The following is a 13,763-nucleotide window of genomic DNA, read 5'->3' on the forward strand; positions in this document are numbered from 1 at the left end:
AATTACACTGGCTCACTCACCCTTCAAACCGGAACACAACAATATCAAGTATTGCTGTTTTGCGGTAGAATATCTGATGAGTGGGTGGTACCTACCCAGACGAGCTTGCACAAAGCCCTACCACCAGTAAAATATCTATCTTTCGTTTACAACTTCTATTTGGAAGATGTAACTTTACTTATTAAATGTTAGCTTCAGCCTACGACTTCCTTGGTGCGTTTTTATGATCTACGTATAGATAGATATAACGATTTTTCGCGATTTATCTGAATTTTATTAATTTAATCTTATCACTCAAAGTCGACTCTGATTCGCGTGCTATGTATCTAAATCTTTTTCTCTGTCTGTTTATCTACCTTCCTCTCTCTTTTTTATGTGTATTAAATAGGATAGCATAAATTTGAAATAGAAGGTTCAATGAACTACATTTAGATTTTTTTTTTGTATTAATGTAATATGTGTTCGCTTTGTTTGTCCGTATTTAACATAGTTATAGTTTTTCATATAAGTACATACGCTGTCAACGTCGCTCCCCTGAGGAAGCGATCAATCAACAGATTCCCGTGCTATTACCTCTATTTTGGGTTTCAGCAATTACCCTCGAACGGCAACTTTGTTAAAAACTAATTTACCGCCTAAATCGATTGCTCCGACGACGCTGATGTTGGCTTGATTGAAACTTGCGACGCTCATATTTACCGTTTAAACGTAAATCCTATTAATCTGATAGTTTACCTCAATTATTTAATAGTAGTAAAAGTTGAACTATAGACATACCAATACATTATAAATAGTCGTTTGATAACAATATTAATTAAAACCTTTTTTTGTAAGACTTCTATAATAAAACTCAATATTAATCAGCCAAAGCATTCTCTACTATATTGTGTATTATTTTATTACAAATACATTTTTCTATTGTTTCAGATTGAAGCGTAGCACTGTGAAGAGCTATGTAAATAAGGTCTATTATTAAAGCAATAATATAAACTAAAAACCCCATTAAGGACGCTGTAGAAAGTGCTAAAATAGTAATAGCTATTTTTTTTTAAAAAAGTATCTTCCATTAAAAAGTATAAATAACTTTAAAATAAACTGTGCAAAATGATCTCAAAGGTCCGCACCGTGAAAATTCAATTACATAAATTGAAGATTATCTCATCGAGTACTGTCGAGGGAAAAAGTGTTGCGAATTAAAATTTGAGAAATGTTAATAAAATGCCGCAACGCGCTTCGTCATCGTCCAGCTTGATGCGCCCTTTCGTGGTGCTCGCTTTGCCCGGAATGTACTTGCTGTACAAGTATAACCAATACCGACAGCAGCAAATGGAGACCGCGCGGCGCCGCGTCACCGAGCGGGAGCTTATGCACCTCAACACTAAAATTGTAAGTATTTTTGCTACAGAGTGTACTTTCTACTGCGATTTTTTAAATTTGCAAAATTAGGTCAAGTAGTTGTTATTTATTTTCATCTAAAAACTAGGAACATTTACGAAACGGTATTTTACAAATTCTACGATTAATGTATAATTGGATGAACGCAAGCGTGCATTTACGTAGATATATGTATATATATGTAAGTATCATACATGATGATAATTGAGATTATTGAGTTTTTGTATGACAATTTTAGGTAATAACTTATAAGTCATTTTGAAGACGAAAATAACATAATTCATTTTTAAATGTATATAATTAAAATATGTTGTTTTTATTGTTACTAGGATCGTATATCACAGTAACCTTAGAATGAAAATGGACTGACAGATATCTGTAGTTTAGTAACGGTGTGATAGTTTAATTACGTTATTTGGACGCAGATTGAAGATCTACTTGATGGTAGCCCTACCACCCAGTAGATCTTCAATTTGTGCAACACCCTTTGGGTAGGTACCACGGACTTATCACATATTCTTCCGCCAATCAACAATATTGTTGTGTTCCGGTTGGAAAGGTAAATGAGCTAGTGTATATGTCAAGTTAATATGTTACATATACTCCGTGAATTTTTTTTCATGTCCACTGTTGGTTGTCCTTTTAAATAAATAAACTACAGGCACAAGAGACATAACATCTAAGTTCCTAAGGTTGGTGGCGCATTGGTGCTGTAAGAAATGGTTAATATTTCTTACGGCGGTAATGTATACGGGCTGTTATGCCCACTGACCATCAGGTGGCCCATCTGTCATATCTATATTATAAAAAAAAGATCGATATATCGCTCTTAAATCTCGGTTTGTAATATAATATTCAATGGCGTAACAAAACCGCCAATTCTTCAAGAAACTGTTTTATACATATCATATTTATTATAAAGCCTTGTTTTAGTTATAAGTGAATATATTTATCAAAAGCGTCTGGCAAATCACGCAAAATAATGGTCATTTTTGCGTAGACACAAATGGGCGCGCCGTAGCACGCGATGTGGTGTGTGGCCTTCCATGACTCAAGCTTCTCTAGAAAAATGTGGTCAATATTTATTCACATTAATTTATGTTTAATTTCATAAAACTATTTCACATACTTGTATGTATATAATATAGTTTTAGTAGTGCTAACCTAACCTTCCAAAAAATATGGAAAGACATAATCCTCAATACCAGATCCTTAACATCAGTTATATTTACTTTCATCGATATTTTATAAATAAAAATACTAGTTACCCGTCCGGATACTTCGCACGGATAGGGTAAAGGCCTCATAGAACGTTAACATGGAAGGGTAAACAAACAAAAAAAATTGAGCTTGGAAATGTTTTCGAGAGTAGGCAGCAAAACTCATAAAAGTTGCATCGAAATCGAATGTATGTTGCAACCATAGCAGCAACGCATACAGGACAAAAATACAAATATTCATTTTTATTCAAATAAGATTAGTTAAAATGACAAGAATGCTTAAAACGGACTTTTAATTAATCTATGTACTAAAATGAATACAATGTGTTATACAAGATCTCATATATGGTGGTAACCAGAACTACAAGTGTGACCATATTTTCAGCTTAATCAATCGGGTAGAACTTGCTTAAAATTCAGTTGCAAAATTTGACCCATACAAACTAAAAGATTTTAAAGAAATACGCTAAGAATTTCTTCTTTCACAGTAATTTTAGCCTTTAGTTTCGATACATATAAAATTATATATGTCATTTGTTATTTGTCCCCGAAAAAATATCAAATCAATAATTAATTGATGGATGGCATATGACGCCTCATTCTATTCTAAGATCTGAATACATTCTTAATATTTTCGATTAAATTCGAACTATTGTTTAAAACAAAGTTCAGCCTTTTACAGACTCCGACTATACGGCCACTTCTTATACTAAAATACTCATCTAATATACCTAAGTCTACTTAGCCTAATTAATTAATAATGTAGAAATTAGGACTGAATTTTCTAATTGTTATATAACTCGCAATATACACATTAACTAAATACTGAGTATATTATACTGAGTGGGTTAAATTATAATAGTGATTCTTCATTTGTCATTTAAAATGTTACCTAAATCAGACCATTTTTGTGCGCGGTGAGATACAAAGGGCTTACAACTTATGTAATCGTATAGACTAGCGAATCGATATTTGCGATTCGAAGAAAGGACTTTATATTTTAACAACGTATGAGAAACGCTATGTAAAAAAATGTTTAGTATACCTTTATTTTGTATGGTAGGATAATGAATAATGGTGTCCATTTTAGTTGATGCAAATATAAAATTTAAAAATAATGAGACGAGTTTAATATATACTTGATAAATATGAATTTGAATGTTTCGAATATATATATATATATATAACTTTTCTTTCCTGTATAAGAGATCAGAACCAAGTCAAATCAAAAAAAAAAAAGTTCACATGCAGATTAGAAAAAAAATACTGAGTATTATGATATTTATTTTGCTCAATTGCCTAGGCAATCTGAGTTCCAAGACCGACAAGTAATTTACAACCTTGTATGTCTTCATTGTATTGGACTTGTAAATACATTAAACAAGATCAAGGTTCGTGACATTCATGTCTATTTCACGCCCTATTTGATAAACGTCAGAAAAGCTTTACGTAATGTTGCCGTGATGTTAACACACGTCATACTTGCCAATGATTACGCTGAAACCGTCTGAATACATTGACCAAAATAAACAACGTGTAATTTATATGAATTTTTAAAAACTCCGTTATATTTCACTTAATATTTTCGTTGTTGCGACTTCTAGTTTAACATGCTAAATAAAAATTTTGTGAATGTATGCTACTTTGAATAATTACGATTTTGATACGATACCATAATATTACTGAATATATTATTCATTATTTTCTATATTTCAAATTTAATATACGAAAATAGAAATTATTGAAGATGGTTTAGTAATTATTATAAAATTAATTAAAAAACCCATTATACGTAAAGAAGATTTGGTTCTTTTGATACAAAAACGTTATTTAATTTATAAGATAATTTGTATATTTACGATTTAAACTTCAAACGCAATATTCAACATTATCAAATCATCCCTAAGGATTTACGATGCTCAGCACGCGATAACCTCTCTTGACAAGATGACATGAAGAATTACCTGAAAGAGCTTTACTTATAACAATTTATTATTTTATATTGATAAGGGTATATAATATAGTGTATACCAATAAAGGAGTGTCATATTTTCAGGGTTCATGTACGTTTCTTTATTCCACAATAATTTTTAATGCCTGAAACAATGCCTGAACAGATATAATAATTTAATCTAAGGATACAAAATTTGTATCCTTAGAATCCTTACATCAATTCGAGTAATACTGGCTATAAATTCATTCATTCATTCATTCAGGACAGTATGATTTTTAATTTTTAAGGTAAAAAATATTATTTCTCGTTGTATATAATTCATTTCAATACTGATCACAAACATTTCACCAAATGATTACAAATTAGAAAAGATAAAGTGACCAATTATTATTATGAAGATGAATATTTTGTGTTTAAACTATTGGGTCCATCTATCAAATCCAATCCATTGGCATGATGACAGCTTGACGTGCAGTATAACATTTTATTACGGGAATGAGAAAGTAAAATAGTCATTTCCATCGTCCATGAAAACAATGTACCGTCCAAAAGAGTTCGTACTAAATACATTATTTATTTTGATCGCAGTTTCAAATAATATTCGTATTTATAAAAAAAAAATCGAACTTTTACGGTAACTATGAATGTGGTTCAGAAATTTGAGTCCGAGCAATAATTTTTATTTCGACTCAACCGCAATTTTAAAGTTTGAACTTTTCGCCTCAGGATTGATGTAAATGATATTCTTTGGGTTAAAGCGGGTCGACCCACTCAACTGTAATTGGTCTTCTCGTTATGACGTTGTCACTAAAGGCTTCACTGCCTCCGAGAGGTCAGTTAAAACTTTGTAGTGAAAAGATATTATTTTTTTTCTAAAAATAGTATAATATCATCTAAAGGTCAAAGAACATAAGTTTTTCATAGCGCAATGAAAAAAAAATTAAGCCGAGTTATAAAAAGATACGTTTGTTCATTTCGCTTTCTACTTTTTCATGACACACTTTTGAAAAATTAATCATTATTATAAAGTATTTCATAAAATATAAGTTATATAATTCAATGACATACATTCAAAAAAATGATGATTATTATAATATATCTATTGTATGATCTATGATTGATATATTGTATATAACACAAATCGCAAATGTTTTTCTTTGTAACTTAATATAATTAAAAAGATAAGCCTAATTTAAATTTTATACATACAATTTACTGCATTGGGTAATATGTTCATGGTCGTCTCCTTTGCCAAATACCACAAAAATAAATTTCAAGATTTTACTATCATTTTTAGAAGGATTTGCTTATTATTATTGGATAATATCCAATCTAACAAGATAGTAAGATTTCCGCACAAGTACTTTATTATTTATCACATATTTGGCAACATAGGTTTTAGTTCCTCTTTTTGATGAAACTTGAATTATAAAAATATTTTCATAACATCCAAGTTACAACCATACTTATAATTTTATTTTTATTTTATGCATTAAATTTTATATAATGTATATTAATTAATTAAAACATTTAAGCTACGTATACATACATACACTAATTGCAATGCGTGGTTTCACGTTTGGATTGGTCGATAAATGTTACTGCTCTTCCCCACTGCGTTCTAGTGTGATGTTCCAAAATATATATTTTTTCTCGACAAACTATCTGAGCAAAGAAAGTGTTTTGAAAATGCTTTTTATATAAAGTTAAAGAGTTATTTCAAGCATTCATAGTGGTATGTACATACAAAAATGACTCGTAGCTTAAATCGTATTTATAAAGAGGAAATCTAAGTTATCTGTTAACGAGAATATCAACAATCTTCTATATATATAAATAAGAATAAAATGAATACGATCACGATGTGCCGATTCAATCTCCATTACCCTTTTGCATCAGAAAAGCCTTTCATTTGTACTTGTGCTTTGAATTTTTCGAGAGCTATCAGCATTCAATGCGTAAGCACGGGTCTCTGGATTGAAACATACACGGCATTGCTGAACTTACAAAGCCAAAAATATAAAAATATACTGCCTTTAATCAACGCTGACATACATAAAAAATATAGGTTATATTTTATGTAAATTACACGTTTTCAAACAAAAAATGTTACTAAGTATAAAGTGCTATTTGGAATAAAGGGTGAAACGCACATCGGTTTTTTACCCTTAATGTTATAATTGCGATATTTTTATTTGTAATGAGAACATATTATTATGGCATAGAAGTAAAAACCTTTATAATAATAATATAATAATAATATCTTAGGACATTTTTCACGCACGGCCATCTGATCCCAAATTAAGCTTGTACAAAGCTTGTGCTATGGAAACCAGACAACTGATATACTACATATACTACTTTTTCTTTTGTAAATACATACTTATATAGATAATTACACCCAGATTCAGGACAAACAGACATGTTCATGTACACAAATGTCTGTCCTGGGTGGGAATCGAACCCACAACCTTCGGCGTGAAAGGCAAGTGTTCCACCAACCACGCCAACCGGCTCGTCATATAAGAAACCGGCTTTATATAAGATATGTTTGACTAACACTTGTCGAATTTCGCGCTTTAAATCTTACGAACCGCTAAAAATAATATTCCTAAATAGGCTAAATATAATCTAGAGTATCCTATAAATACGCCAGTGCCAAGGTAGCACGTTGCCCGCCCTCATCGCTTTCCCTCTCGACTTGTTTTGCTATAAATATGTCGGAAACTATTGGAACGACTTTCATTAACAACAGCACGAACTCATCAATGACTAGACTTTAATTGCCTTTTTCTCTTTGTTTAAGAATAATAGTGCCACTATAGCTCTTTAACATACTAATTCTATGGAATTACTTGTTCTACACACAATAAAATTTCAAAAAGAGACTTGATAAAAGATTCCAATTAAAACTTCTTCTAATAAAAAAATAAATACAAAGACAAACCTTAAATGCTAATCAACAAACTGTCACAATATAAAAACAAAAAACCAAGTGGAAATGTCTAATCAATTCTCATTAAAATTATTCAAGTAAAAATAATCTAAAAAGTATTATCGGTGATGGTTCATAGCTTTAGTTGATTTACAATCTTAAAATGAATCCTTTAAATGTATTTTCAAAATCAAAAATAGTATGGGTTAGTTTGTTTGATTCATCCAGAATATTAACTTATGCCGTTGGTACTCATATTTCTCATCGAAGATACGCTAAAAAGGGTAATGATGACTGCAGACGAGCATGTGTAGATATTCCCCCAGATGTAGATCCTGTATGTCCTCTGCCTTGTGAGAGACGTAAGAAAAAGAGAGAAGGAATTTTACACAAAATTAAATTAAAAATCGTCGAAGGGGGTACAAATTTTGGAAGTTAGTATCTTTTAGTTACTAGACGAAAACAACAGAAAAGTTCTGTGTCTTTTTTTTGTGTCCGAACCAACGATGTTTTTATAATTAATTTTAACTGTTTTTTTATAATTGTATTAGTTTTTACGTGTCCAACGTTCGACAGCTCCATTTCGTAATCTCCAATGTAAGGACAAAGTGTGCAAAGAGGTTAAGGTACCTAAACAGAAGGCGTTGGAAGCTCCCCCTAATAAATTGCCATCGCTACCACCACCTAGACCAGGTGTCCAAGTTGCAGTACTCGGTGCCGATACAAACCTTGGTCAATACATAGCTTTGTTGCTTAAACAATGCCCGTGCATAAAGAAGTAAGTTATGCCTTTGTTGGTGATTATTATTATTATTATTCATATAATTAATTATTTATTTTTAAATACGGGTAGGTTTTAACGTTGGCTGGTATAAAAATCAGTTGCTTTAAGAGTAAAAGAGTATCGATTAAATTTTAGTAATTAGTCTTATTTATTAAGAGTTAAAAATAGTTTATAAAGCAAAGTAACGCACGAGGGCATTAACTATTAACATATTAAAATCTATCTTGCATAGTTTATCTTTTAAGCCGTAATACAAAATGCTGGTTACTTTCTTAAATGTTTTAGTAATTATATCCAAACGACATATTTACTTTCAAATACATTTTTATGTGTTTTTTTAGATTTATTTAATTGTCTTTTTTCTTTCTTATCATAATTACATTTGTCAAGGCATTTGAACACACGTTTTTCGTATGAGGCACATATGACCTAAATATTTTACTGGTGGTAGGGCTTTGTGCAAGCTCGCCTGGGTAGGTACCACCCACTCATCAGATATTCTACCACAAAACAGCAATACTTGATATTGTTGTGTTCCGGTTTGAAGGGTGAGTAAGCCAATGTAACTACAGGCACAAGGGACATAAAATCTTAGTTCCCAAGGTTGGTGGCGCATTGGCTATGTAAGCGATGGTTGACATTTCTTACAATGCCAATGTCTAAGGGCGTTTGGTGACCACTTACCATCAGGTGGCCCATATGCTCGTCCGCCTTCCTATTCTATAATATATGTATAAGAGTATGATTTCGTTTATAGCGGATCGTGACGTCATTCGAAACGGCCCGCAGTAGATTCCCTCAGGGACCTTTCGTCTTTCCGTCACAACATGAGTTTAAATTATGATATTTATTCACATGAGCGCTACGAAAATCGGAGTTCAGGGAAATAAGGGACGAACCATAATAAATCTGATTGTATCAAATTTATTAACTTTTTCATTTTAAATAAAGTCAGATCGAGGAAATGAAGTAAAAAGCCCAAAATTTATAATAATTATTAAAATATTATATTTTATATGCCTGAGTGACTGCAGCCATCGATTTGGCTTGCGTGCTTTAATATTCATTTCATTTTTGCCAATTTTCTTTTTTTTATTTAATTATTATATTTAATCTTTATATTTATATGTGTATAGTTTTACAGTTAACGAATTTCACAGATTAATTTTTCCAATTTGATTTTAATAAGGAAACAGAATGTATGAAACATAATAATTGGCCTTATTCATTAAAAGCATAAAGAAATTTGCCTTGGTGCAAGCCCGTCTGAGAAGTTACCACTCAGTCATCAGATATTCTACCGCCAAACAGCAATATTAATTATTGTTGTGTTCCGGTTTGAGGGGTGACTGAGTCAGTGTAATTTAGTTCCGAAGGTTGGTGGCACACTGGCGATGTAAGGATGGTTAATATTTCTTACAGTACCGATGTCTATAGGCGTTAGTGACCATTTACATCATTTTCCCGACCGGCTTCCTATTTTATGAATATATATTTTTTTGGCATTTGTATGAACATAAAAACTACATAAATCATTTTATACAAGTATGTTCCGCTGAAATAAACAAGTGATTAGAACATGTAAATCTTAACGTAAAGTTGAGGGCTTAAGCCCGAAGAAGCACCATTGGATTTTCATGTGCTTAATTTGTTATTAAGCATCATAATTCATTTGGTATTAGCCGGTGAAATGTCGGATGTAAATCAGCCGCACGTGTATTCAACCTGCATTGAAACTGCGCTGTGAAATTAGCTTCTAACCTTCACCTCAAAATGAGTCGAGACCATTACTACTTAGAGGCAGCTACTTTACTCTTTTTTGTTGATATCTGAACTGTTTGTTATAAGACAAAATCAATTATTCTTCAAGCTGTGTTTACCTTACTTACATTATTCTGAAAAGATTGAATTTTTCAACTTTTATAATGGAACAAGTTTTCGTTCGAGACTTTTGTAGCTTTTCATCCATTGTACTCGAGTTTTCTATTCCACTAAATGTCGTAAAGAATACAATATTAAAAATGTCTCTCTGTATAAATCATCATTTGTGTATAAATGATACGAAAATCGTAATAGTTGGTATGGTAATATGTTCTGTACATGGAAATCCTACGAAAAAAAGGGATTTTTTATAACTATTTCTATTTGTAATTAAATTTCATTTAAGGTATTTTTTTCAACAATATTAGATTATATACAGTGGTATACATACTTGAGAAGTGCTTCTTTTTTATTTTTTCTTCTTCTTTATTATCAATTTCATTTCTCTGTTATAAGCATATAAATAGTTAGCTTAATATATATGAAAAATGTAAGGTGCCTATCTTGGTTTCCAAGTAGGTACCTAAAAATTATATGTGCTCATAGTATCATTACGCATAACACTGACCGACACTACAAATATACAGACTAACCCACACATATGTACTTGTGGTAGAGTACTAGTACCATAAATAAACTCACGTCATAGATTTTTTTTTGCCTTCCTTTTGATTGCCTGCTTTAAAACTAAATAAAGTATTTGCTTACTCTCATTTTAAAACCGAGCTATACGATAAATTGTTCTTAGGTGATAGATTATCTTATAAAGAACCTATACAAATTTCTTTAACTTTTTATCTACAAGTAAAACAAGAACATAAAAGAACCGGGACTCAAAGAAATAATAAAGAAAAAATTATCACAAATTGCCTTTTTTTATATTTAAAATTCTATGGACGTTTTAGCCTGAAAGCACACTTAAGCCGTAGAATCGACGACAAAAGATCGAAAAGTAGGTACTTTACCTGAATGGTCCCGTTTAAGTTGAAAAACTATATCTCTTATATTCATCTAAAATCGTTTTTAAAGCGTATGACACACTCTTTGAATTCAATTGAAGAAACTATGGATAAATACTAAAATTCAGACAACATAAAAAATATATAAATATAAACAGCCTTCTAAATGCGAGCAAGAAAATATCCCTTATAATGTAAATAATTACAAGTTCGGAGTATTTCGAACATTTTGGGAAAATAAACGGAAGCCGAGGTTCCGTTATTTCATTCTAGACGCCAGCACGCACATAAAAAATCCAATTCGTAGTACGTGAACTCGCTGGGGCATTTGAAATAGGTGCACATCAAACTTTAACAGAAGCCTTAGACATACTATTATACGAATCATTCACAGAATGTAATAAAGAGTCTGGATTTTATGAGATGAGTCGTGACCGACGCTGTTTATTACAGACTTTACGACTAGGAAACTGATCATATTGTCCTTTTCTTTCCTACAAGCTAAAGTCTTCTATCAAATATTTAATCTTTTGTTCGCTCAATCATTTCATATTCACTTTGTAGCGATGCTTTAAAAATAACTTTATATACACCCCGCATATTTTCTCGATTTAAGAAATTTGGTAAATAGAAGAACAAAAAACCAAAAATTATACCCTTTGGCTCGAAGACCTTAAGTAGGCAATAAATATCTACGTTTAAATCATTGTTATTGTTGTGGCTTTTAAAATATCTATAACAGACTTGCGGTAACCCAACTTTCATGGCGCTTATTTACAAAGACTTTTTTTTTCTCGCAGTGGAAACCTTCAGAAAGGTACCCGGGTCCTATGGAAGTGAAACCGGGTTATGTGGGATTCTTACCCACTAAAACCACTGCGTTGGCCGTCCTCAGCACGGATCGGAGAGGCTGCGGGATCGTGTTGATATAACGCATCCGCGGCCTCCTCGTACTCCTCGCTAGTGCGTACGACAGCGCGAGGCCATCACGGCTGCCGTCCTCCACAGGACCGTCTGAAATAGGACACGTGAGGCTCCCACCTCACGCATCCACGGCCCGAGGGTTACGCCCTATCTTTTAAGCCCCGAGCGTCTGGGCTATGGGAGGGCTGAAACGACGCCGTCGTCGTCTCCGCCGAGCAGGATCGGCCCTTTCTCGTTGCCGCTCCGCCGTCTCCTTCTGAACCATGACGGTCTCACAAAAGGAGGCTACGGCCCTCCACGCCGATTCCATGCGAAGCATCGCCGACACGATTGCTCGCAGGGACAGGTCTTGTCCGACTTCACGGACCAGGATCTCCCTCTCCGCACTCCACGCGGGGCTCACTTCCAACGTATGCTGAGCGGTGTCCCGGTCCGCGCCACAGTGGTGACACATCGCCGTCGATTCGCGTCCGATCTTACACAGGTATTCTCCAAAACAACCGTGACCGGTCATTACCTGCGTAAGTCTGAAGGTAACTCGTCGCTTTCGCCTCATCCAGGCTTCGAAGGCTGGCAGGATCGCTCCAACGACGCGTTTGCGTGTGTACCATTCTTCACAGAGACGGTCGCGCCACGTCGCAAGCACCCTCCGGTGTTCCTGCCGCTTCAACGCCTCGAGCGCACTCGAAGTAGGCACGCTTTCACTGTTCTGGCGGAGGATGCGGGTCTGTTGGTAGACCCTCGCATCCATATCTGCCAGAATATCCAAGGGCGGAAAGCGCGCTAGGACGGTTGCGCCTCGTAGGATATCATGCGATATCCCCGCACTATGCGGATGGCCAGTCTCCGCTGCGAACTTTGGATCTTAGTCCTGCATCGGCGGACGCTCGATAGTCTGTGTGACCAAACGGGTGCCCCGTAGAGGTCCATCGATCGCACGACACCGGCATAGAGACGGCGAACTTCCTCCCTCGGTCCCCCGAGATTAGGCAGCACTCTGTGCATGGCACCCGCTACCTTCTCGATCCGGGGGGCTAGGCGCTCGAAGTACTCCTCGAAGCCCCAGCGACCATCCAGTGTGAGGCCCAGGTATTTCATGTACCTGGCCACCTGGACGTATGAGTCACCAACGCGGACGTGCGAGTCAGGCGGTTCCCTGCTCCTTGGCAGTTTATGGAACCATAGCGCCTTTTTGGGATCAGATGGCCGTGCGTGAATAATGTCCCAGGATATTATAAAATGACAGCTAAAGTAGAAAATATTTGTATATAGAGGGCGTGAGGGGAGTAAAATAATGGCAACAGATGAACAAACGAAAAGATAGCCTTAACTATTTTTATACTCCTCCAACAAATTATGTGTTCTATGTTTTATCTTTTAAGAAATGTATAACGAACCCACGCTTTGGTTACTTGCTACCGTTATCTATAAATTTATACATGAAGATAGAACTTTATACCCCTTTTTAAGCATATTGCGCGGAAGGAGGTTCGTTTGATTCGACATAATTAAAGTTTATATTGGAAGTGAAATTTAAGGCATAGAAGAAATAGAAAGAAAATAAAAATTTGTATAAATTTTTACTTCTACAATTGTTAAACCTTATTTTTATTAGCAAATACAGTCGAGTTTCATACTTGCATAATATATATTAAACATTTACTGTCCTTGATAGCTAATTACATGACATTTACATACACTTACTTGTTGAAAATTAAAATGTCCATACATATTTGGATTGCATAATTTGAATTATTTTCAGATTACGTTT

General features: G+C 33.9%; 1 protein-coding gene across 1 annotated transcript in view; it reads left to right on the forward strand.

Moving 5' to 3' along the window:
• The window catches only part of LOC126772077 (zinc finger CCCH domain-containing protein 13), a 66,661-nt gene that overhangs the window by 15,555 nt on the left and 37,343 nt on the right, over nucleotides 1–13,763 (forward strand). Inside the window, exon 2 of the mRNA XM_050492249.1 lies at nucleotides 928–1,386. Coding sequence (XP_050348206.1) covers nucleotides 1,219–1,386 — 168 coding nt within the window. The 5' untranslated portion in view covers nucleotides 928–1,218. The remainder of the gene's footprint in view (nucleotides 1–927; nucleotides 1,387–13,763) is intronic.

Source organism: Nymphalis io, chromosome 11 (genome assembly GCF_905147045.1).
Source record: "Nymphalis io chromosome 11, ilAglIoxx1.1, whole genome shotgun sequence".
NCBI lineage: Eukaryota > Metazoa > Arthropoda > Insecta > Lepidoptera > Nymphalidae > Nymphalis > Nymphalis io.